This window comes from Mobula birostris, chromosome 10 (assembly GCF_030028105.1).
Source record: "Mobula birostris isolate sMobBir1 chromosome 10, sMobBir1.hap1, whole genome shotgun sequence".
In the NCBI taxonomy this organism is placed as follows: Eukaryota; Metazoa; Chordata; class Chondrichthyes; order Myliobatiformes; family Myliobatidae; genus Mobula; species Mobula birostris.
Genome location: NC_092379.1, coordinates 55,584,030 through 55,607,840, shown reverse-complemented (window position 1 = coordinate 55,607,840; position 23,811 = coordinate 55,584,030). Strand labels below are relative to the sequence as shown.

At 42.4% G+C, this 23,811-nt stretch overlaps 1 protein-coding gene across 7 annotated transcripts in view; it reads left to right on the top strand.

Annotated features, from left to right (window-relative positions):
* Positions 1-23,811, top strand: part of brwd3 (bromodomain and WD repeat domain containing 3) — a 302,860-nt gene that overhangs the window by 203,539 nt on the left and 75,510 nt on the right. Inside the window, exon 30 of one of the 7 annotated variants that reach the window (XM_072270319.1) lies at positions 878-1,012. The exons of 5 other annotated variants lie outside the window; for them this stretch is intronic. In XM_072270319.1, the coding sequence (XP_072126420.1) occupies positions 878-990 (113 nt within the window). In that variant the 3' untranslated portion in view covers positions 991-1,012. Of the gene's footprint in view, positions 1-877; positions 1,013-23,811 lie in introns of those variants that run through there. One more of the 7 variants, XM_072270322.1, reaches the window with a different exon arrangement.

Genomic DNA, 23,811 nt, shown 5'->3' with positions numbered 1-23,811 from the left:
GCCTTTTGAATGTCACTATTGTATTTGATTCAGGCAGAGCATTTCAGACACCCGCCATTCTGTTTTAAAAGAAAATCTTGCCCTGCACATCTCCTTTGAACTTGTCCCTTTCTCTTTAAATGTATGTCCTCTAAGTTTAGATATTTTAACCCTGAGAAAAGAAACATTGTCTGTCTACTCTATCTATGCCTTTCAATGTCTTATAAACCTCTTAGATCTCCCCTCAGCCCCACCACTCCAGAGAAAACAATGCAAGTTTGTCCAACTTTTCCTTACAACTCTTGCCCTATGTTTCAGGGAGCGTCTTGGTGAACTTCTTCCGTACTTAAAGTCTCAACTACCTTCCTATAATGCAATACTCCAGATGTAGCCTGAGTAGAGTTGCAACATAGCTTGCTGACTCTCGAACTCCATTCCTTGACTAATAAAGGCAAGTGTACCATATGCCACCTTTTCCACCCTGTCAACTTGTATATCCTCTTTCCAGCAGCTTTGAACTTGCACCCCAAGATGGCTCTGCATATTAACAGTGGACTGTCACTTTTTATTTGATCTCCCAAAGTGCAACACTTCACATTTGGCCAGCTCAAACATCTGCCATTTCTTCACTTTTATCTGTGAATGATCTATATCCCACTGTAAGTTTTGTCAGTCTTCTATGCTATCCACAACACCCCCAATCTTCTTATTGCAAATTTATTTACACGCACATTTATGTTTTCATCCAGGTTATTTATATATCTCACAAACAGCAGAGATCCCAGTTCAGATCCCTGTGGAACACTAGTAGTCACAGACCTTTAAAGTTCAAAGGAAACTTGTTATCAAAGTTACATATATGTCACCAGATACAACCTTGACCTTTGTTTTCTTGCAGCATACTCAGAAAATCCAAGAAATATAATAGAATCAATGAAAGACTGTGCCCAACAGGATGGGCAAACAACCAATGTGCAAAAGATAACAAACTGTGTAAATATAAAGGAATAATAAATAAATATGCAATGATTATTGAGAATATAAGATGAAATGTCCTTGAAAGTGAGTCCTGGTGTGGAAGCAAGTCAGTGATGGGATGAGTGAAGTAAGAGCCTGATACTTGATGGGTAATAATTGTTCTAAAGCTGGTGGTGTGGGTTCTGAAGCTCCTATGCCACTTTCCTGATGGTGGCAGTGAGAAGCCAGAATAAGTCCCATCGACCACTGCCCTCTGTACTCACTGTCCTACCCGCTGTACTCACTGTCCAAGTCAATTCTAAATACAAATGTTCAATTCACTGTGGATCCTATTTAATCTTTTGGATGAGGTACCTTGTCGAACACCTAGGGAAAATCCATGTAGCTAACATCCACAGTTCTACTATCACCTCTTCGAAAAGCTTAAAGTTGGTAAGACATGACTTGCTCCCACAAAGCCATGCTGACTGTCCCTAATTGGGCCATGGTTTTCCAAATGCTCATCAGTCCCATCTCTAAGAAGCCTCTCCAAATCTTACCTATCACAGAATTGAGACTCACAAGTCTATAGTTTCCAGGTTTATCTGTGTTCCCCTTCTTGAATAGTGGAGCAACATTGGCTAATCTAGTCCTCCAGGATCTGTCCTCTGTTTAGAGAGGACATGAAAATTTTGGTCAAAGCCCCAGCAATCGCGTCTCTTGCCTCTCTCAATAACCTGGGATTTATCCACTTCAATGTTCTTTAAGCGACGTAACACTACCATCGCCTTTATCTTGAAATGTCTTAGCAAATTAGCACACTCTGCACTGATCTTCCAAGCTCTTCTGTTAAATGCAGATGCAAAGTACACATTTAGCATCTTCCATACATCTTCTGCCTCCAAACACATTTTCCCTTTATCCTTGAATGGTTCCACCCGCTGAATAGTTCCTCTCTGTCTCTTGATGTATGTATAGAATGCCTTTTGATTCTCTATGAACCTACCTCCCAAGCGCTTCTTAGCTTTATGAATTGCCTCTTTGGGATTTTCTGGCTTTCTTTTTAATAATCCTTAAGGGTTCTGTTTGATTTTAGCTTCCTAAATCCACTTTGACTGAACTGATTTCGAGAATGCAAAATATTGGGGGAGGGGGTTGCAACGTGCAGGGGCAGGGGATCTTTGTTTTCTAGATAAAATCTCTGTGGTACGCAGATGTGGCAGTTTTGTCATACTCTTGTTCCCACGACCTGGAACATCTAACGGTTAAGTGCCAAGTGAGTTCTCCTCCATGATTCTGATTGACCGCAATTTACATACTGCCACAGTCAAGCACTCGAGATTTCATCTTCTTTTTAATCTTTTTATTAATTTTCAAGTTCATAAACATAATAACAATAGTGATACAAAGAGATTGGAATTAGTTTATTGTTAATAAACATATACAAAAAAAAAAGACTACAAATAGTACAGGTGTAATAGACTTCCAAACTCTTGATATAGTTAATCATGGAAAAAAAAGAAAAGGATATTGCAAAGAAACCCCCCCCCAAAAAAACCAGAAAAAAAACTAAAAAAAATTGGAACTAATGACTAAACCCAAAAAAAGGCAAACAAAACAAAACAAGGCTGAACCAATATATTAGATCGAATATATTCATTAATGTTGTCAACTCCACTCCTCTATTCATATATCCTAAGATAATAAAAAGGATTCGGAAAAGGTCAAACTACATCATATGAAAATGTTGAATAAGTGGCTTCCAAGTCTCTTCAAATTTAACCGAAGGATCAAAAATGACACCTGGTTTTTTCTAAATTTAAACATGAGATAGTTTGGGAAAACCATTGGAATGTAGTGGGGGCGGTGGGGTGGGTCTCTTTCCAATTCAATAAGATGGATCTTCGGGCCATTAGTGTAACAAATGCGATCATACGACAAGCTGAAGAGGATAAAGATCTATGTTCCATCATTGGCAAACCAAAAATTGCCGTAATAGGATGGGGTTGTAAATCATAACGCAAAACTTTGAAATAATATCAAAAATATCTTTCCAAAATTTTTCCAAGAGATGGCAGGACCAGAACATATGAGACAAAGAAATGATCTCAGAGTGGCATCTGTCACAAATAGGATTTATATGGGAGTAAAAACGAGCTAGTTTATCTTTAGACATGTGAGCCCTATGCACTACCTTAAATTGTATCAGCGTATGTTTAGCACATATAGAGGAAGAGCTAACTAATTGAAAGATTTTTTTCCCATTTCTCTATAGGTAGGCGAAGTTGAAGTTCCCTTTCCCATTCATTTTTAATTTTGTCAGATATACCTGGCTGTATTTCCATAATTGTATCATAAATAATTGCTATTATTCCCTTCTGATAAGGATTTAAACCTAAAATTTTGTCTATGATATCAGTAGAGTGTGAAATCGGAAACATAGGCAGCATGGTATTAAAAAAGTTTCTTTTTTGTAAATACCCAAAAAAAAAATGGGATCTGGGCAAGTTATATTTATTAGATAACTGTTCAACAGACATGAAACAGTTATTTAGAAATAAATCACGGAAACACGTTATACCCTTCATTTTCCATATCAAAAAGGCTTGATTCTTAACCGAGAGTTGGAAAAAAAAATTAGATATAATAGGGCTTGATAATATGAATTTGTTCAAACCAAAAAATCTAAGAAATTGGAACCATTTTCGTAATGTATGTTTAATTATTGGATTAACCAATTGTTTATTCAATTTAGAAAATACAAAGGGAAGTGAAGTTCCTAAAATAGAAACCAATGACAGCCCTTATACAGAGTATCCTTCAAGGTTTACCTATTGTGGACGTGGAATTATATCCCAATCTTGTGTCCAAAATATTAAATATCGAATATTAATTGCCCAGTAATAGAATCTTAAATTCACCAATGCTAAACCACCATCTTTCTCAGACTTCTGTAAATATTTTTTACTTAACCTTGGATTTTTATTCTGCCATATTTAAGAGGAAATCTTAGAATCAATAGTATCAAAAAAAGATTTAGGAATAAAAATTGGTACCGCTTGAAACAAATATAAAAATTTAAGTAAAATAATCATTTTAATAGCATTGATTTGGCCAATCAGTGATAGAGACAATGGGGATCATTTAGTAAGCGATTGTTTAACCTGACTAATTAACAGTAAAAAAATTGAGCTTGAATAGGTCCTTATGTCCCTTAGCAATTTTAACCCCCAAATAAGTAAAATAGTCAGTAATCGATCTGAATGGTGAACATGTATAAATGGGAACCTGCATATTTAATGGAAAAAGTTCGCTCTTACCAAGATTCAATTTGTAACCAGAAGAAATACTAATCTGAGCAAGCAAAGATAATACTGCCGGAATGGATTTCTCAGGGTTAGAAATATATAATAGTAAACCATCTGCATAGGGTGATAATTTATGTATCTCATTCCCACGGGTAATACCAAATATATTAGGAGAGTCACGTATAGCAATAGCTAACAGTTCCGGGCAATATCGAATAATAATGGAATAAGAGGGCAACCCTGCCTAGTACCACGGAATAACTTAAAAAAGGAAGATCTTTAATTATTGGTAAATACTGAAGCCAAAGGAGTAAGGTACATCAATTTAATCCAAAATATAAATATCGGACTGAAATTAAATTTCTCAAGTGTATTAAACAAATTTGTCCATTCGACTCTATCAAAAGCTTTCTCAGCGTCCAATGAGATGACGCATTCTGGAGTTCTTGGTAAAGAAGTATAAACAATATTCATTAATCTCCAAATATTAAAGAAGGAGTAACGATTTTTAATAAATCCAGTCTGATCAACAGAAATAATTTGAGGTAATATGTTCTCCAGTCTCGTTGCCAATATTTTAGAAAAAATCTTAGAATCCACATCCAGCAAAGATATAGGCCTATAAGATGCACATTCAGTAGGAGCCTTATCTTTTTTAATAATTAGGGAAATAGAAGCTCGATAAAAAGATTGAGGTAATCTACCTACAAATACTGCATCCCTAAAGGTTCTACATAACCAAGGAGAAAGTATAGTAGAGAAGGATTTTAAAAATCCTTCTGTATAACCATCTGGACCAGGTGCTTTACCTGAATTCATCGAAGAAATAGCATTTTTTATTTCTTCTACTGTAATAGGTACATGTAGTTTTAAACATTTATTAGGTGGTAATTTTGAAATATTTCTTTAAAAATTCGTGCATTAAAGTGGAGTCATCAGGAAATTCTGATTGGTATAAAGAGGTATAAAATTCTTGAAAGGACTTGTTTATCTCATCATGATCAACCATCAGAGTACCATCATTCGTACGAATCTTAACAATCTGGCATTTAACCGAAGCCGATTTCAGTTGAGTAGCCAGTAGTTTCCCAGTTTTATCAGCATGTATATAGAATTGACTCCTAGTTTTAATTAAATGATTTTCAATCGAAGATGATAGTAATAGACTATGTTCCATTTGAAGTCTTTAAAAAGCTCCTGATTAGGAGTAATAGAGTACTTCTTGTCGATTTCTTTGTTCTTGTCAACCAGCTTAAGTATTTCATCATTAGTTCGCTTTTTCAGTCCAGCAGAATATGAAATAATTTGTCCACGAATATATGCTTTAGAAGTGTCCCATAGTACCCCGCTGGAAATTCCCTCCTTAAAATTTGTTGTGAAGAAAAAATTAATCTGTTCCTCAATAAAATTAACAAAGTCCGAGTTCTGGAGCAGAGTGGTATTAAATCGCCATTGTCTAGTACTAGAAGATGCATTCATTGACTTAATAGATAGTTTCAATGGCGCATGATCGGAGAAAACAATGGAGTCATATTTGCAGTCAGTAACAAGTGGAATTAATCGAGAGTCAATAAGAAAGAAATCAATTCTAGAATTACGATGATATGCATGTGAAAAGAATGAAAACTCTATCGTTGGGATGTAGAAATCTCCAAATTTCTGAAATTCCAGAGTAAGCCAATTTATTTGGGAGTGCTTGATTAAACATAGAGCTATCCATCAAAGGATTTAAACAACAGTTAAAATCTCCACCCATAATCAGCATATAATCATTTAAGTTAGGAAGGGATGTAAAGAGATGTTTAAAAAATTCAGGACAATCAACATTTGGAGCATAAACATTAACCATAGCAACTTTTCTGTTAACTAACAGACCAGTAATTAACAAAAATCTACCATTCGGATCTGAAATAGTCTTATAATGCACAAACGAAATTGAAGGATCTATAGAAATAGAAACGCCTTTCACTTTGGCCTATGAATTCAAATGGTCCTGTTGTCCCTTCCAAAACCTTAAAAAACACTGATTATCCTCTTTCTGCACATGAGTTTCTTGTACGAAAATAATATGAGCATTCATCCTATGGAATACTTTAAAAATTTTCTTCCGCTTAATTGGGTGGTTTAAACCATTTGTATTCCAAGAAACCAAATTAGTAATCTTATCCATAGTACTGAAATTGAGCATAAGGTATGTAAAGGGTTAACCAGAATACAAACTCATGACCCCGGAAGAGGAAGAAAGGTTCAAAGAGGAACCAGAAGTCGCGACATTTCGGACATTTTGGTAGTTTCGAGTCAGCCCGTTTAAAGAAAAAATCAAAATTAAAAATAAGAACAAAAATACGACTCTCGTCCCACAAAAACCCAGAAAAAAGCCAGAAAGTGGCCAATGCTAAATCTACCCCAATCTTTCCAGAAGGCTACCCAAAAGAAATATGTTTTTCTTAAAAAACACCACCCGTGGTCAAAAAAATAAAAAAGCAATTACTATAAATGTAAAGAAAAGTTTACAACAAATACAAACATAAAATAGTTTCTTCTTACTCACATTTCAAAAAAAAAGAGACCAATTCATATTATTAGTTTTTCCATATATAAATGATCGGAAATGACGCAGCAAGAAAAAATAAATTCTGAGAAGGAGGAAAGCAATCCGCCATCTTAAGATGTAATACTTCTCCAATTAAGTTTCAAAGAAAAGGAAAATCAAACACTGAATCTGCTACTTAATTACTCTCAAAAGCAAAAAGATTAAAAGTGAAAAATACAAGATCACTAACGAAAAAAGGGGAAAAAAAAGAATACTTTTATTCAGAAGTACGAAAAATACCTACACTACAAAACCAAAGCAGGAACCCTCAAAATATAAAAATCTAAATCTATAAGCTAGATAGTAGCTTTTTTTAAAAAAAGAGCCAAAAAGCAAGTTAGAAAAGAAGAGAACAGTGCGTTAATTAGTCCTTAGCAGAGGAAGACAGATTGTCGGGAAAGCTTTGAGCTTCGTCCGGAGTCTTAAAGAAACGACGAGGGTTATTCGCCAGAAAAATTCTCAGACACGCTGGGGACAGCAACGCTAACTTGAAGCCCTTATGATAGAGTTCTGACATCAGTGGTTTAAAAGCTATCCTCAATACTTCCGGGCTGAATTCTTCAACGATGCGAAATCTGAAAATTTGAAATTCGATCATACCTTTCCGCTGAGCAGCTCATATTACTTGTTCCTTAATATGAACATAGTGAAACTGGACAATGATAGGCCTCAGTTGAAATTCTTTGGAAAGTTTGCGGCGATCTAGTAATGGAGGGGCATCCAAAACTTCTGGACCAAACACACCCATTAACAATTTAGAGAGGTATTTAGTAGGATCTCCCGTCTCAACATCTTCGGAAAGCCCGATTATTCACAGATTCTGTCGCCGAGAATGATCTTCAAGATCGATAATCTTTGATTTATAACGTTCCAACTGCTGAGATGTCGAAGCTAGATTTTTCTTGAGAGATTCAATTTTTCAGTCCCTGTTTCGACCAGCTTCATCTTGCTCTGAAACTCTAATGTGTTGTTGATCGACTTCACGTCTGAACGATTTAATGTCATCTTGAATCGTCTTCAAAACTTCTTCAAGCGCGGCAAATCTTCGGTTAAGTGTATCCTCTAGAAGTTTCGACATTGTTTCAAAAGTTAATGGAATTTGCTTAGATGGTTTGGGATCGCCATCTTTTTTCCTGTTCCCACCGGAATCCTTCCCGTTTTTAACTTCTCGTCCTCTGGTCACCATTTTCAGTAAGTTAAAATTGAAGTTCAGAGATATCTTTGTGGTATAAACCCTTTAGTGTAGGTATAGATAAAGTAAATAAGTAGGGTTATAGGTCAAAGAAGTAAAGGGAATGGAGCGAAGCCAAAGTGTACCTCACACCATGAGCGCCTTCTGGAGAGTCCCCTCGAGATTTTAACAGTCCATCCCAGTGCTTTTCAAATCATATATGTGGACTTCAGTCAGGCTTGATTGAAGAAATAGAACATAGAATAGTACAGCACAGTAAAGGCCCTTCGGCCCACAATGTTGTGCTGATCCTTAAACCCTGCCTCCCATATAACCCCCCACCTTAAATTTCTCCATATACCTGTCTAGTAGTCTCTTAGATTTCACTAGCGTATTTGCCTCCACCACTGACTCAGGCAGTGTATTGCACGCACCAACCACTCTCTGAGTAAAAAACCTTCCTCTAATATCCCCCTTGAACTTCCCACCCCTTACCTTAAAGCCATGTCCTCTTGTATTGAGCAGTGGTGCCCTGGGGAAAAGGCACTGGCTGTCCACTCTTTTTATTCCTCTTAATATCTTGTATACCTCTATCATGTCTCCTCTCATTCTCCTTCTCTCCAAAGACGAAAGCCCTAGCTCCCTTAATCTCTGATCATAATGCATACTCTAAACCAGGCAGCATCCTGGTAAATCTCCTCTGTACCCTTTCCAGTGCTTCAACGGCACCTCGGCCAGCTATGCCGCTGACACTAGTCCAGGTACTCTGATCAATGAGCAGCACTGTAGTGTCCGATGTTCTTGGAGAATTGTCTTGTCATCGTAAAAAACAAATTTTACAAAGGAAAACACCTTTGGTTGGCTGCCAGGAGGCTGCTGCGTTTGTATGTGCCGCCATCTTACTAGAAAAATGTTACCACCTTCATAGTGAAGACATTCCACAACAGGTTCACCTCAAGTATTTCACCTTTCAACCTTAACCTATGACCACTAGTTCTTGTCTCACCCAACCTCAGTGGGAAAAAGCCTGTTTGCATTTACCCAATTTGTAACCCTCATAATTTTGTACACTTCTACCAAATCTCCCCTCAAAACTCCAGGGAATAAAGTCTAAATCTATTCAACTTTCCCCTATAATACAGATCCTTTCTCTGTACTATAAGACCTTAAGATACAGTAGCAGAATTAGACTATTTGGCCCATTGAGTCTGCTCCACCATTTCATTCTGGCTGATCCATTTTTCCTCTCAACTCTAACCTCCTGTCTTCTCCCCATATCCCTTCATGCCCTGACTAATCACGAATCTATTTTTCAATCTTAATAATTTTTTCCCCTGTAGGTAGGTAACCAGAATTGTAAATAATATTCTAAATTAGGCTTCATCAATGTCTTATGCAAGTTCAACTTAACACCTGTACTCAATACGTTAATTTATGAAGGCCAATATACCAAAAGCTCCCTTTCCATCCAACCCTATTTACCTGTGATGCCACTTTCAAGGAATTATGGAGCTGTATTCCAAGATCTCTCTGTTCTACTATACTCCTCAGTGCTCTACAATTCACCATCCATGGTTTCTCATCCCAAAGTGCACAGCTCATACTTGTTTGCATTAAACTGCATCTGCCATTTTTCAGTCCATTTTTCAACTGATCCAGAACCCACTGTAGGTTTTGATAGCCTTCCTCACTGTCGACAATCCACAATCATCCACAATGTTCTGACCACATTATGACACTGATGTAGATTACAAACGACGATGGACCCAGCACTGATCCTCATGGCACACCACTAGTCACAGGCCTCCAGTCAGAGAGGCAACCATATACTACCACTCTCTAGATTCTCCCACAAAGTCAATGTCACATCTAGTCTATTATCTCACCTTGAATGCCAAGAGACTGAACCTTTCTGACCAGCCTCCCATATGAGGCCTTGTCAAAGCCCTTGCTAGAATCCATGTAGACAACATCCACTACCTTTACTTCATCAACTTTCCTGCGAACCTCTTTAAAAATCTCTATAAGATAGAACATAGAGCAGCAGACCACAGGAACAGCTGACCATGCATGCACTACCCACAACACCAATATAACTAATTACATCTGTCGAAGTAATCCTTATACCTCAAATTCCTGCCTGCTCATGTGCCTGTCTAAATGTCTTTTAAATTGTGTTATCGTAGATGGTTCCACCATCTTCCCTAGCAGTCCACTTGAGGAACCTACCTCACTCTAAAAACCTTGCCTCAGTCATGTCCTTTGAACTTTTCCTTTCTCATCTTAACCAATGTTCTCTCCAAAGCCTGCACATCCTTCCTCTAATGCAGTGACTAGGACAGCAGAAAATACACATGATGTGATCAAGCCAGAGTTTTATACAGCTACAACATAACTTTCAAAGTTAATGCTCAATGCCCTGACTCAGGAAACAAAACATGCACACATTTCTTTACCACCGATCAACTTGTGCGGCCACTTTCAGGAAGCCATGGACTTGCACTTCAAGATCCTTCTTTACGCCAGCCCTCCTTAAGGCCCTGCAGTTAACTGTACTTCCCTTAGATATCTGAATACCCAAGATGCATCAACCCACATTTGTCCAGATTAAACTCCACCAGCAATTCTCCATTCAAATTTCCAAGTGATCTATCATACTGTACCTTTTGACAATCCATCCACAACAATTTGTGTCAAACTTAATAAGACCACCTACATTTTTATCCACATCATTTTTATTCGATATATGAAATATGAAGGTAAGCTAGCCAATAATATAAAAGGGGATATCAGACCACTGGAAAATGATGCTAGAGAGATAGTAATGGGGACAAAGAAATGGCAGACAAACTTAGTAAGCATTTCGCGTGAGTCTTCACCGTAGAAGATAGGAGCAGTATGCCAGAAATTCAAATGTGTTAGGGACAGAAGTGAGTGTTGTTACTATTACTAAGAAGGTATTTGAGAAGCTGAAAGGTCTGAAGGTAGATAGGTCACCTGGACCAGATGGACTACACCCCAGAGATCTGAAAGGGATAGCTGAAGAGATTGTGGACACCTTACTAGTGATCTTACAAGAACCACTAGATTCTGGAATGGTTCCAGAGGACTGGTAATTTGTCACTCCACTCTTTATGAAGGGAGGGAGGCATTGCATAGGCCAGTTAGCCTGATTTCAGTGGCTGGAGTCCAGACTTATTCAGTAGGTCACAGAGGATGTACCAGACTGTGCATAATGGATTAGTTTAGTGACCTTCTCTCCACCACCAACTCAAGAGTCCGGATTGTAGCCAAGGACAGATCCAACCTTTTTGATGAGTTTATTTAGTCTTTTTGCATTACCAGCACTGATGCTTCTCCCCCAACATAAAGCTGCAAAGAGGACTGCATTTGCTACAACAGACTGGTAAAAGATCTGCAACATCCTGCTGCACACATTGAAGGATCTCAGCTTCCTTAGAAAATAGAGTCTGCTCATCCCCTTCTTGTAAACAGCCTTGATATTGATTTTTCAGTCAAGGTGAACACCCAAGTATTTGTACTCTTCCACCACTACAACTTCTTCTCCCAGAATGTATACAGAACTCTTCTCCGTGGATTGCCACCTTGTCGTGATGGAGAAGCTTGTGTGGTCCTGAGATCTCGAGAGCGATGCCATCTGGAACTGTGTTCCTGGTAGGGTCACCCATGGCGGTAAGGTCGAAGGTGAGGTCCCTGACAAAGAACAATCCAACCAAGACCTCAACGGTGGAACAGGTGGACGGAGGCTGCAACAAATCCATCAGCTCCAATCGTCGTGGTTTCCATGCCATTGGAATCAGTCAGTTGATTTGTGAAGTATCGTGTGCTTTTTGGAGTGCAGCATCAAGTACACGTTAAACAAATACGCGCACAGGCATCTTCGCTCTGTGTTCGACAGAACTCTTCTTCCTAAGATCAGACACCATCTCCCTGGTTTGGCCATTCAGGAGCAGGTGATTCGTCCCACACCACTCCACAAACTTGTCTACCAGTCCTCTGTATTCTGACTCCTGCCCATCTCTGACACATCCAACCACCAAAGAGTCATCAGAGAACTTCTGCAAGTGACAAGAGTCAGAGTTACACTGAAAGGACAATCCCATGTGGTGCTCCAGTGCCACTCACCACCATCTCAGACAGAGAACTACCCAATCGTACAAGCTGTGATCTGTCAGGTAGACGTTAATCCAGGAGATAGTAGTTTTGTGTACATCCATCCTTTGCAACTTCTTGCTCAGAAGTAGTAACTGGACTGTATTGAAGGCACTAGAAAATCAAAACATGTGATTCTCAGAATGCCACCAGCATCAGCCACGTGGGAGTGAGCTCTCTGCAACAGGTAGATGATGGTATCATCCACACCCACACGAGATTTGCAGGCAAACTGTAGAGGATCCAATGATGATCTTACCTGTAGTCCAAGGTAAGTCAGGACCAGCCTCTCCAGCACCTTCAATCACATGAGATGTGAGAATAATTGGTCTGTAGTCGTTAAGTCCAGATGAAGTCGCCTTCTTGGGTACAGGAACCAAGCAGGAGGTTTTCCATAACACCAGTATCTTTTCCTGACTCAGACTCAGATTGTAAAGGTGCAGACAGCTGGCTTGCACAGGCCTTCAGTACCCTGGGGCTGATACTGTCCAGTACAGCAGCCTTGCCTTGATGTAGTCTTTCCAGCTGTCTCTTAACCTGACCTGCAGTCACGGTCAGGTTGGGGAGGGTGGTCATTCGGAGGCAGGATACTCAAAGGTTGGAGGGCTTTGGAACACAAGCACTCACTAGAGGGGAGGGAGGGGTGGAGGGAGAAGGCTTTGGGGGCATGGAGAGTGTGTGGTCTGGGCAAGTGAGGCAGGGGACAGCAGGAGGTCTCATGCTGAAGCTGTTGAAAATCAAGTTAAATTCGTTGGCCCTATCCAGACAGTCCTCGATCTTCCTTTCCTTAACCTCAAAGTCTTTGATCTGCTTCATGCCCGACCACACATCCCTTATGATGTTCTGCTGGAGCTTGTACTCCAGCTTTGTACTCTCTCAGCTTTGCCCTCAGTTCACTCTGTAGTTGCTTCAGTACTTGTCTATCGCCAGAACTAAAGACTTTCTTCTTCCTATTCAAAAGTTCTTTCTGACCACTGATGATCCTGAAGATCCAGGACTTGCTGTTGGGAAAGCAGCATAGAGTCCTGTCTGGCAAGATGGTGTTCTCACAGAATTTGATAATGTCCTCCCTGTGTGGCTCACACAAACACATCCAGTCAGTCCTCTCAAAGCATTCTTGCAGTGCCTCATTAACATCCTGACTTCACCTTCTTACAATCCTTGTTGACACAGGCTGCCGCTGGACAACAGGCAAGAAAGCAGGTGTTAGCAGATCTGCCAAGTGAGGGATTTGCATACAGAAGGTCCAGTGTTCTACTGTCCCATATAGGGCAGCTGACATATTGATAAAACATTGGTATAGTTGCCTTGAGAGAAACTTGATTAAAATCATGTTTAAAATTATTAAAACCCCCAGTAACACTCACTCAGCTCTGTGGTCACAAGGATCATTACAGAACACACATCAGAGTACAATAGTCTCTGTTTTATTATTTCATAAATTTTAATTGCACATTATTAGATATTGGTAAATTATACTGTATATTCTGTACCTTATTATTGGTTAAGTATGGACACAGCTGAGTGTGTTTTTAAACGTTGCCACTGTAACGAAAGAATTCCTAAGCTCCAGAACCTGGGCCTTAGCATTCAGATCTGCAGCTGGATCTTCAATTTCCTCACAGACAAGACCCAGACTGTAAAAATAGGGGACAAGCTCTCCTCTGCAATCACTCGGAGCACCGGTGCCCCACAAGGCTATGTACTCAGCCATAAGACCAGAAGACAAAGGAGCAGAAGTCAGCCATTCGGCCCATTGAGTCTGCTCTGCCATTTTATCATGAGCTGATCCATTCTCCCATTTAGTCCCACTCCCCCGCCTTCTCACCATAACCTTTGATGCCCTGGCTACTCAGATACCTATTAATCTCTGCCTTAAATACACCCAATGACTTGGCCTCCACTGCTGCCCGTGGCATCAAACTCCATAGATTCACCACCCTCTGGCTGAAAAAATTTCTTCGCATTTCTGTTCTGAATGGGCGCCCTTCAATCCTTAAGTCATGCCCTCTCGTACTAGACTCCCCCATCATGGTAAACAGCTTTGCCACATCCACTCTGTCCATGCCTTTCAACATTCGAAATGTTTCTATGAGGTCTCCCCTTATTCTTCTAAACTCCAAGGAATACAGTCCAAGAGCAGACAAACGGTCCTCATATGTTAACCCTCATTCCCGGAATCATTCTAGTGAATCTCCTCTGTACTCTCTCCAACGTCAGCACATCCTTTCTTAAATACGGAGACCAAAACTGCCCACAGTACTCCAAGTGAGGTCTCACCAGCGCCTTATAGAGCCTCAACATCACATCCCTGCTCCTATACTTTATTCCTCTAGAAATGAATGCCAACATTGCATTCGCCTTCTTCACTACCAACTCAACCTGGCCCTTGTGGCTAAAGGGATCAGGGGGTATGGAGGGAAGGCTGTTACAGGGTTCTGAGTTGGATGATCAGCCATGATCATACTGAATGGTGGTGCAGGCTCGAAGGGCCAAATGGCCTACTCCTGCACCTATTTTCTATGTTTTCTATCTTAACCTTAAGGGTATCGTGTACGAGGACTCCCAAGTCCCGTTGCATCTCAGAACTTTGAACTCTTTCCCCATTTAAATAATAGTCTGCCCGTTTATTTCTTCAGCCAGAGTGCATAACCATACACTTCCCAACATTGTATTTCCTTTGCCACTTCTTTGCCCATTCTTCCAATCTATACAAGTCTCTCTGCAGACTCGCCGTTTCCTCAGCACTACCGGCCCCTCCACCTATCTTCGTATTGTCAGCAAACTTAGCCACAAAGCCATCTATTCTATAATCCGAATCATTGATGTACAATGTAAAGAGAAGCGGCCCCAACACGGACCCCTGTGGAACACCACTGGTAACCGGCAACCAACCAAAATAGGATCCCTTTATTCCCACTCTCTGTTTCCTGCCAATCAGCCAACGCTCTATCCACGTATGTAACTTTCCCGTAATTCCATGGGTTCCTATCCTGTTAAGTAGCCTCATGTGTGGCACCTTGTCAAAGGCCTTCTGAAAATCCAAATATACAACATCCACTGCATCTCCCTTGTCTAGCCTGCTGGTAATTTCCTCAAAAAATTGTAATAGGTTTGTCAGGTAGGATTTTCCTTTAAGGAAGCCATGCTGAGTTCTGCCTATCTTGTCATATGCCTCCAGGTACTCTGTAACCTCATCCTTGACAATCGACTCCAACAACTTCCCAACCACCGATGTCAAGCTAACAGGTCTATAATTTCCTTTTTGCTTCCTTGCCTCCTTCTTAAATAACGGAGTGACATTTGCAATCTTCCTGTCTTCCGGAACCATGCCAGAATCTATCAACTTTTGAAAGATCATCACTAATGCCTCCACAATCTCCACAGCTACTTCCTTCAGAACACGAGGGTGCATTCCATCTGGTCCGAGAGATGCACCCACGGTTGCATCCTTTTTCCATTCGAAAATTTCTTCTTGTTTGGAATATACCTGTCTTGCACCTTCCTCACTTCTTGCATAAACTCCAGCCACTGCTGCTCTGCCGTCTTTCCCGCCAGTGCCCCTTTCCAGTCAACTTTGGCCAGTTCCTCTCTCATGCCTCTGTAATTTCCTTTACTCCACTGAAATACGGACACGTCAGATTTCGGCTTCTCTTTTTCAATTGTCACAGTGATACTCAATCATGTTATGATCATTGTCTCCTAAGGGTTCCTTCATCTCAATCTCTCTAATCACTTCCGGTTCATTACACGGTACCCAATCCAGTACAGCCGATCCCCTAGTGGGCTCAACAACAAGCTGTTCTAAAAAGCCATCTCGCAGACATTCTACAAATTCTCTCTCTTGAGATCCAGTGCCGACCTGATTTTCCCAATCCACTCGCCTGTTAAAATCCCCCACAATTATCATAACACTGCCCTTCTGACAAGTCTTTTCTATTTCCTGTTGTAATTTGTAGTCCACATCACTGCAGCTGTTTGGAGGCCTATAAATAACTGCCATCAGAGTCCTTTTACCCCTGCAATTTCTTAGCTGAACCCATAAAGATTCTGCACCTTCTGATCCTATATCACCTCTTTCTAATGATTTAATATCATTTCTTACCAATAAAGCTGCATCTCCCCCTCTGCCTACCTTCCTATCCTTCCGATACACCGTGCATCTTTGGACGTTCAGCTCCCAGAGACATACATCCTTTAGCCACGTCTCAGTGATGGCCACAATATCATACCTGCCTATCTGTAGCTGTACGACAAGATCATCCACTTTATTCATTATGCTGCGTGCATTTAAGTATAACACCTTAAGACCAGTATTTGGTACTTTTCGCTTTGATTTCACTGCAATTTTATTGCACTGCAACTCATCCCAATGGCTACAAATTTGCCCCATCACCTGTCTGTCTTTCCTGACATCTTTACTGCTCACTATCTTAGATTTATTTCTGTTTTCCCCTTCCTCCGCTCTGTAATTCTGGTTCCCATCCCCCTGCCAAATTAGTTTATACCCTCTCTAACAGCTCTATTAAACTTTCCTGCCAGAATATTGGTCCCCTTCTGGTTCAGGTGTAACCTGTCCTTTCTGAACAGGTCATACTTCCCCCAGAAGTGATCCCAATTATCCAAGAATCTGAAGTCCTGCCCCTTGCACCAGTGTCTCAGCCATGCATTCATCTGCCTGATCCTAGTATTCTTGCCCTCGCTAGTACGTGGCACAGGTAGCAATCCCGAGATTACTACCCTTGAGATCCTGCTTCTCAGCCTCCTTCCTAACTCCTGGAAATCTCTCTTCAGGACCTACTCCTTTGTCCTATCTATGTCATTGGTACCAACATGTACCAAGACAACTGGCTGCTCACACTCCCCCTTCAGAATATCCAGGACCCGATCCGAGACATCCTGTACCCTGGCACCTGGGAGGCAACACACCATGCAGGTACCTCTATCAGGCTCACAGAATGTCCTGTCCATCTCCCTGACTATGGAATCCCCTATCACTACTGTGTTCCTCTTCTCCCTCCTTCTCTCCTGCACAACAGTGCCAGGCTTTGTGCCAGAGACCCGGTCAAGATTCAAAAAACTTTATTGTCATTCTAACCATACATCAGCTCTGCAGCACAGAATGAGACAGTGTTTCTCAAGGGCAGTGCAATCATAACATAACAAACGCAACACTAAATAATAAACATTAACAATAAATAGTAAAACACAACAGCCACATATCAGTTAAAATCAGTTATAATTGTCCAGTGCAAGTTAAAAGCGTCCAAAGCAGAGTCAGGTGGAGCAGCTATTTAGCAGTCTGACTGCCTGTGGGAGGAAGCTGTTTAGTAGCCTTGTGGTTTTAGTTTTGATGCTCCTGATGGCAGAAGAACAAACAGTTCATGGAGAGGGTGTGAGGGGTCTTTAATGATGTACCGTGTCTTCTGGAGGCATCGACTCTGAAATAGGTCTTGGACAGAAGGTAGAGAGACCCCAATAACCTTCTCTGCTCCTCTAACCACCCTCTGCAAGGCTTTTTTGTCGACAGCACTGCAGCTGGAGTACCAGGTTGTGATGCAAAAGGTCAGCACACTCTCAACCACACCTCTGTAGAATGTAGTTAAGATGTTAGTGGGGAGTGATGCTTGTTTAAGCTTTCTCAGAAAGTGCAATCTCTGCTGGGCCCGTTTCACAATCCCAGTGGTGTTCCTGGACCAGGTGAGATTGTCCGAGATCTGCACCCCAAGGAACTTGATGTTTTCCACTCTCTCCACTGTGGAGCCGGTGATGCTGAGGGGTGTGTGCTCAGGCTGAGACCGTCTGAAATCGACGATCATCTCCTTGGTTTTGGTGACATTAATCATCAAGTTGGTATCCCTGCACCAGCTCTCTAGGTGTTTGACCTCCTCCCTGTACATAGTTTCATCATTTTTGCTGATGAGCCCCACCACTGTGGTATCATCTGCAAATTTAATGATCCAGAACAAGATATTTGGTGCTGAGGGGGACAGCCACAGGTGTGCTCTCCACTATCCGGGCATTTCCCTTCCCTCTCTTGACAGTGACCCAGTTTTCTGACCCCTGTAGCCTAGGGATGACTACCTCCCTGTAGCTCCTGTCTATCACCTCTTCACTTTCCCTGATAAGCAGTAGGTTATCAAGCTGCAGCTCCAGATCCCTAACATGGTCTCTGAGGAGCTGCATCTCGGTGCACCTGGCGCAGATGTGGCCATCAGGGAGGCTGGAGGTCTCCCAGGATTCCCACATCTGGCACCCTGAACAAAGCACTAACCCTGCAGGCATGCTATCTAATTCTACAGGAATGAAACAGGAAAAATAAGTCTACTCACCCAGTTACCTCGCCAAACAGATGAACCTTTTAAACCGTTAGCTTTTACTGTTAGCTGTGAGAGCCCTGCTGTTCCTGTCTGTCCAGGCCGATTCACGGGGGGGTGGGGGGGGAGAAAAAAAGAGTTGGTTCTTCGCTCTCGCTGCTTCCCGTTTACCGTTGAAGCCAAAGCCCTACACTCTGCTACCGCTCACTCTGCTGCCCGCTCCGACAGCACCCTGCTGTACTCACTGTACACCCATGATTGTGTAGCTAGGTTTCCATCAAACTCAATATATAAGTTTGCTGATGACACAACAATTGTAGGCCGAATCTCAGGTAATGATGAGTTTGAGTACAGTGAGGAAATTAAGAACCTGGTGGCATGGTGCGAAGACAATAACCTATCCCTCAACGTCAGCAAGACAAAGGAATTGGTTGTTGACTTCAGAAGGAGAAGCGGACTGCATGACCCAATTAACATCGGTGGTGCGCAAGTGGAACAGGTCTAAAGCTTTAAGTTCCTCGGGGTCAATATCACAAATGACCTGACCTGGACCAACCAAGCAGAGTCCACTGCCAAGAAGGCCCACCAGCTCCTTTACTTCCTGAGAAAGCTAAAGAAATTTGGCCTGTCCCCTAAAATCTTCACTAATTTTTATAGATGCATCATAGAAAACATTCTTCTAGGGTGCATCACAACCTGGTATGGAAGTTGTCCTGTACAAGACCGAAAGAAGCTGCAGAAGATTGTGAACACAGCGCAGCACATCACACAAACCAATCTCCGTCCTTGGACTCATTTTACACCGCACGCTGTTGGAGCAGTGCTGCCAGGATAATCAAGGACACCACCCACCCAGCCAGACACTTTTTGTCCCTCTTCCCTGCAGGAGAAGGCTCAGGAGCTTGAAGACTCGTATGGCCAGATTTGGGAACAGCTTCTTTCCAACTGTGATAAGACTGCTGAACAGATCCTGACCCGGATCTGGGCCATACCCTCCAAATATCCGGACCTGCCTCTCGGTTTTTTTGCACTACCTTACTTTCCGTTTTCTATTTTCTATTTATGATTTATAATTTAAATTTTTAATATTTACTATTGATTTGTACTCCAGGGAGCGGGAAGCGCAGAATCAAATATCGCTGTGATGATTGTACATTCTAGTATCAACTGTTTGGTGACAATAAAGTATGAAGTATTATTATTATGGATGAGGTTTCAGGATACTCAGAGGCACATGATAAAATAGGACAAATAGTAAAGTTTCCTTGAGAGGAAATATTACTTGACAGATCTGTTGGAATTCTTTGATGAAATACCAAGCAGGATAGACAAAGGACAGTCGATGGATGTCGTTTACTTGGATTTTCAGAAGACGTTTAATAAGGTGCCGTACTTGAGGTTGCTTAACAAAATAAGAGCCCATGGTACAACTGGAAAGATACTACCATGGACAGAAGATTGGCTGACTAGCAGTAAGCAAAGAGTGGGGATAAAAGAGGCCTTTTCTGGTTGGCAGCTGGTGACTAGTGGCATTCCACGTGGGGCGGGGGGTGCAGTATTGGGTTGCTGCTTTTCACATTATACTGTAATATCAGTGATCTGGATGACTTGAGTTAATAACTTTGTGGCCAAACTTGCAGACGATATAATAATAGGTTGAAGAAACAGGGAATCTGCAAAAAAACTTAGATAGATTGAGAGAATAGACAAAGAAGTGGCAGATGGAAGTATTGGGTCAAGTACTTTGGTAAAAGGATTAAAGGTATAGACTATTTTTTCAAACGGGGAGAAAATTCGGAAATCAGATAAAACATAGAAAAATAGGTGCAGGAGTAGGCCATTCGGCCCTTCGAGCCTGCACCACCATTCAGTATGATCATGGCTGATCATCCAACTCAGAACCCTGTACCAGCCTTCCCTCCATACTCCCTGATCCCTTTAGCCACAAGGGCCAGGTTGAGTTGGTAGTGAAGAAGGCGAATGCAGTGTTGGCATTCATTTCTAGAGGAATAAAGTATAGGAGCAGGGATGTGATGTTGAGGCTCTATAAGGCGCTGGTGAGACCTCACTTGGAGTACTGTGGGCAGTTTTGGTCCCCGTATTTAAGAAAGGATGTGCTGACGTTGGAGAGAGTACAGAGAAGATTCACTAGAATGATTCCAGGAATGAGGGTTAACATATGAGGACCGTTTGTCTGCTCTTGGACTGTATTCTTTGGAGTTTAGAAGAATAGAGACCTCATAGAAACATTTCGAATGTTGAAAGGCATGGACAGAGTGGATGTGGCAAAGCTGTTTACCATGATGGGGGAGTCTAGTACGAGAGGGCATGACTTAAGGATTGAAGGGTGCCCATTCAGAACAGAAATGCGAAGAAATTCTTTCAGCCAGAGGGTGGTGAATCTATGCCACGGGCAGCAGTGGAGGCCAAGTCATTGGGTATATTTAAGGCAGAGATTGACTGGTATCTGAGTAGCCAGGGCATCAAAGGTTATGGTGAGAAGGCGGGGGAGTGGGACTAAATGGGAGAATGGATCAGCTCATGATAAAATGGCAGAGCAGACTCAATGGGCCGAATGGCTGACTTCTGCTCCTTTGTCTTCTGGTCTTATGGCTGAGTACACAGCCTTGTGGGGCACCGGTGCTCAGAGTGATTGTAGAGGAGAGCTTGTCCCCTATTTTTACAGTCTGGGTCCTGTCTGTGAGGAAATTGAAGATCCAGCTGCAGATCTGAGTGCTAAGGCCCAGGTTAACTTGCAGTCTCAGTCGGCCCTGTACCTGCAGTATTTTATGGGAGGTGACCACATTGAAACCTATCAAACATTGAAAAGCCTAGACAGAGTGTATATGGGGTATGTTTCTTACAGTGGATGAGTCTAGGACCAGAGGGCATAGCCTCAAAATAGATGGACATCCATTTAGATGGGGCAAGTGACGCTGAGTGAAGTTATCCCCACTGGTTCAACAGGCTGATGGTCGAAGGGTTCCTGAGCCTGGTGATGTGAAGCCTAAGGCTCATACGAACATAAGAAATAGCAGGAGTAGGCCATCTGACTCATTGAGCCTGCTCCGCCATTCAAGAAAATCATGGCTGATCTAACCATGGACTCATCTCCACCTACCTGCCTTTTCCCCCACAAGCCTTAATTTCCCAACTATGCAAAAATCCACCCAACCTTGTCTTATAATATATTTACACAGGTAGTCTCCACTGCTTCATTGGGCAGAGAATTCCACAGATTCACCACTCTCTGGGAAAAGCAGTTCCTCCTCATCTCCATCCTAAATCTACTCCCCCGAATCTTGAGGCTATGTTCCCTAGGTCTAGTCTTACCTACCAGTGGAAACAACTTTCTTGCCTCTATCTTATCTATCCCTTTCATAATTTTGTATGTTTCTATAAGATCTCCTCTCATTCTTCTGAATTCCAGCAAGTACAGTCCCAGGCGATTCAGTCTCTCCTCATAGTCTAACCCTCTCCTCTCTGGAAACAACCTGATGAACCCCCTCTGCACCACCTCCAAAGCCAGTATATCCATCCTCAAGTAAGGAGACCAGAACTGCACGCAGTACTCCAGGTGCGGCCTCACCAGCACCTTGTACAGTTGCAGCGTAACCTCCCTGCTCCTAAATTCAATCCCTCTAGCAATAGGCCAACCTCCCATTTGCCTTCTTGATAGCCTGCTGCACCTGCAAACCAACCTTTTGTGATACATGCACAAACACTCCCAAGTCTCTCTGCACAGCAGCATGCTGCAATTTTTTACCATTTAAATTATTTTCCATTTTTCCTTTCCAAGTCGATGACCTTGTATTTACCAACATTGTACGCCACCTGCCAGACCCTTGCCCACACACGAACCTATCTGTATCTCTCCACACCATCACATCAGATACACCCGGGATCAGACACAGAAAGAATCTTCCTCCACACCGTCATATCATATACACCCAAGGCCAGACAGAGAGAATCTCCCTCCCACTGCCACATCAGATATAGCCAGGGTCAGACACAGAGATAATCTCCATACACAATGTCACATCAGATGCATCCGGAGTCAGGCAGAGCGAATCTCCCTCCAGACAGTCACATAACATACACCCGTGGTCAGACACAGAGAGGATCTCCCTCCACACCATCACATCAGAGAAACAGGGGTCAGACACAGAGAGGATCTCCCTCCACACCATCACATCAGAGAAACAGGGGTCAGACACACAGAGAATCTCCCTCCATATTGTCACATCAGATACAGCTGAGGCAAGACACAGAAAGAATCTCCCTCCACATGTCACATCGGATACACCAGGGGTCAGACACACAGAGAATCACCCTCCACACCGTTACAACAGATACACCTGGGGTCAGACAGTGAGAATCTCATTCCACACATCGCATCAGATACACCCGGGGTCAGACACAGAGAGAATCTCCCTCCACACCGTCACATCAGATACACCCTGGGTCAGACACAGAGAGAATCTCCTTCCTCACTGTCACATCAGATACAGCCATGGTCAGACACAGAGAAAATCTCCCTCCACACCCTCACATCAGATCCACCTGGGGTCAGACGCACAGAGAATCTCCCTCCATACCGTCAGATCGAATACACCTGGGGTCAGACACGGAGAGAATCTCCTTGCACACATTCACATCGAAGGAGCCATTTGATATATTGGAGGAGCCTGGCAGTATGTCGGAGGAGCTGTGCTGCCTGCTACTCAAAAGCATTGAAGTTGGTATGCTATAACCACGGGAGATTGTCGCGGACTTCTTAATACTCTGTTGGACAGCGGTAATGTAAGTTGCTGCAGGCCTGTAACCCTTGTCTGGTGGAGGGACAGTCAACAGACCAGACCAGGCCTGGCAGCAGAGCCTACAAAACCCGGCGACGGGAGTGAGGAGCCCAACGAACAGTGGTGCTTCTACCACCAGCGGTGGGGCACAGAGGCCCGCCGCTGCAGACCACCCTGCAAGTTCCTGGGAAACACCAGAGCCAGCAGCCGCTGATGGCTACGGCGGCTGGCCATCAGGACAGCCTCCTGTATGTCTGGGACAAGCAGTCGGGACACCACTTTTTGGTCGACACTGGAGCGGAGATCAGTGTTTTACCTCCAATGACTTACGACACCTGTAACAGAGAACCGGGACCCACCCTGAGGGCCGCAAATGGCAGCACAGTACGAACCTACAGCACCGGCACAGTGTGGCTACAGTTCAGCTCCAGCCGGTTCACGTGGGACTTCACTGGCCACCGTGGCCCAACCACTCCTGGGGGCGGATTTTCTGCAAGCCCACAGCCTGCTGGTC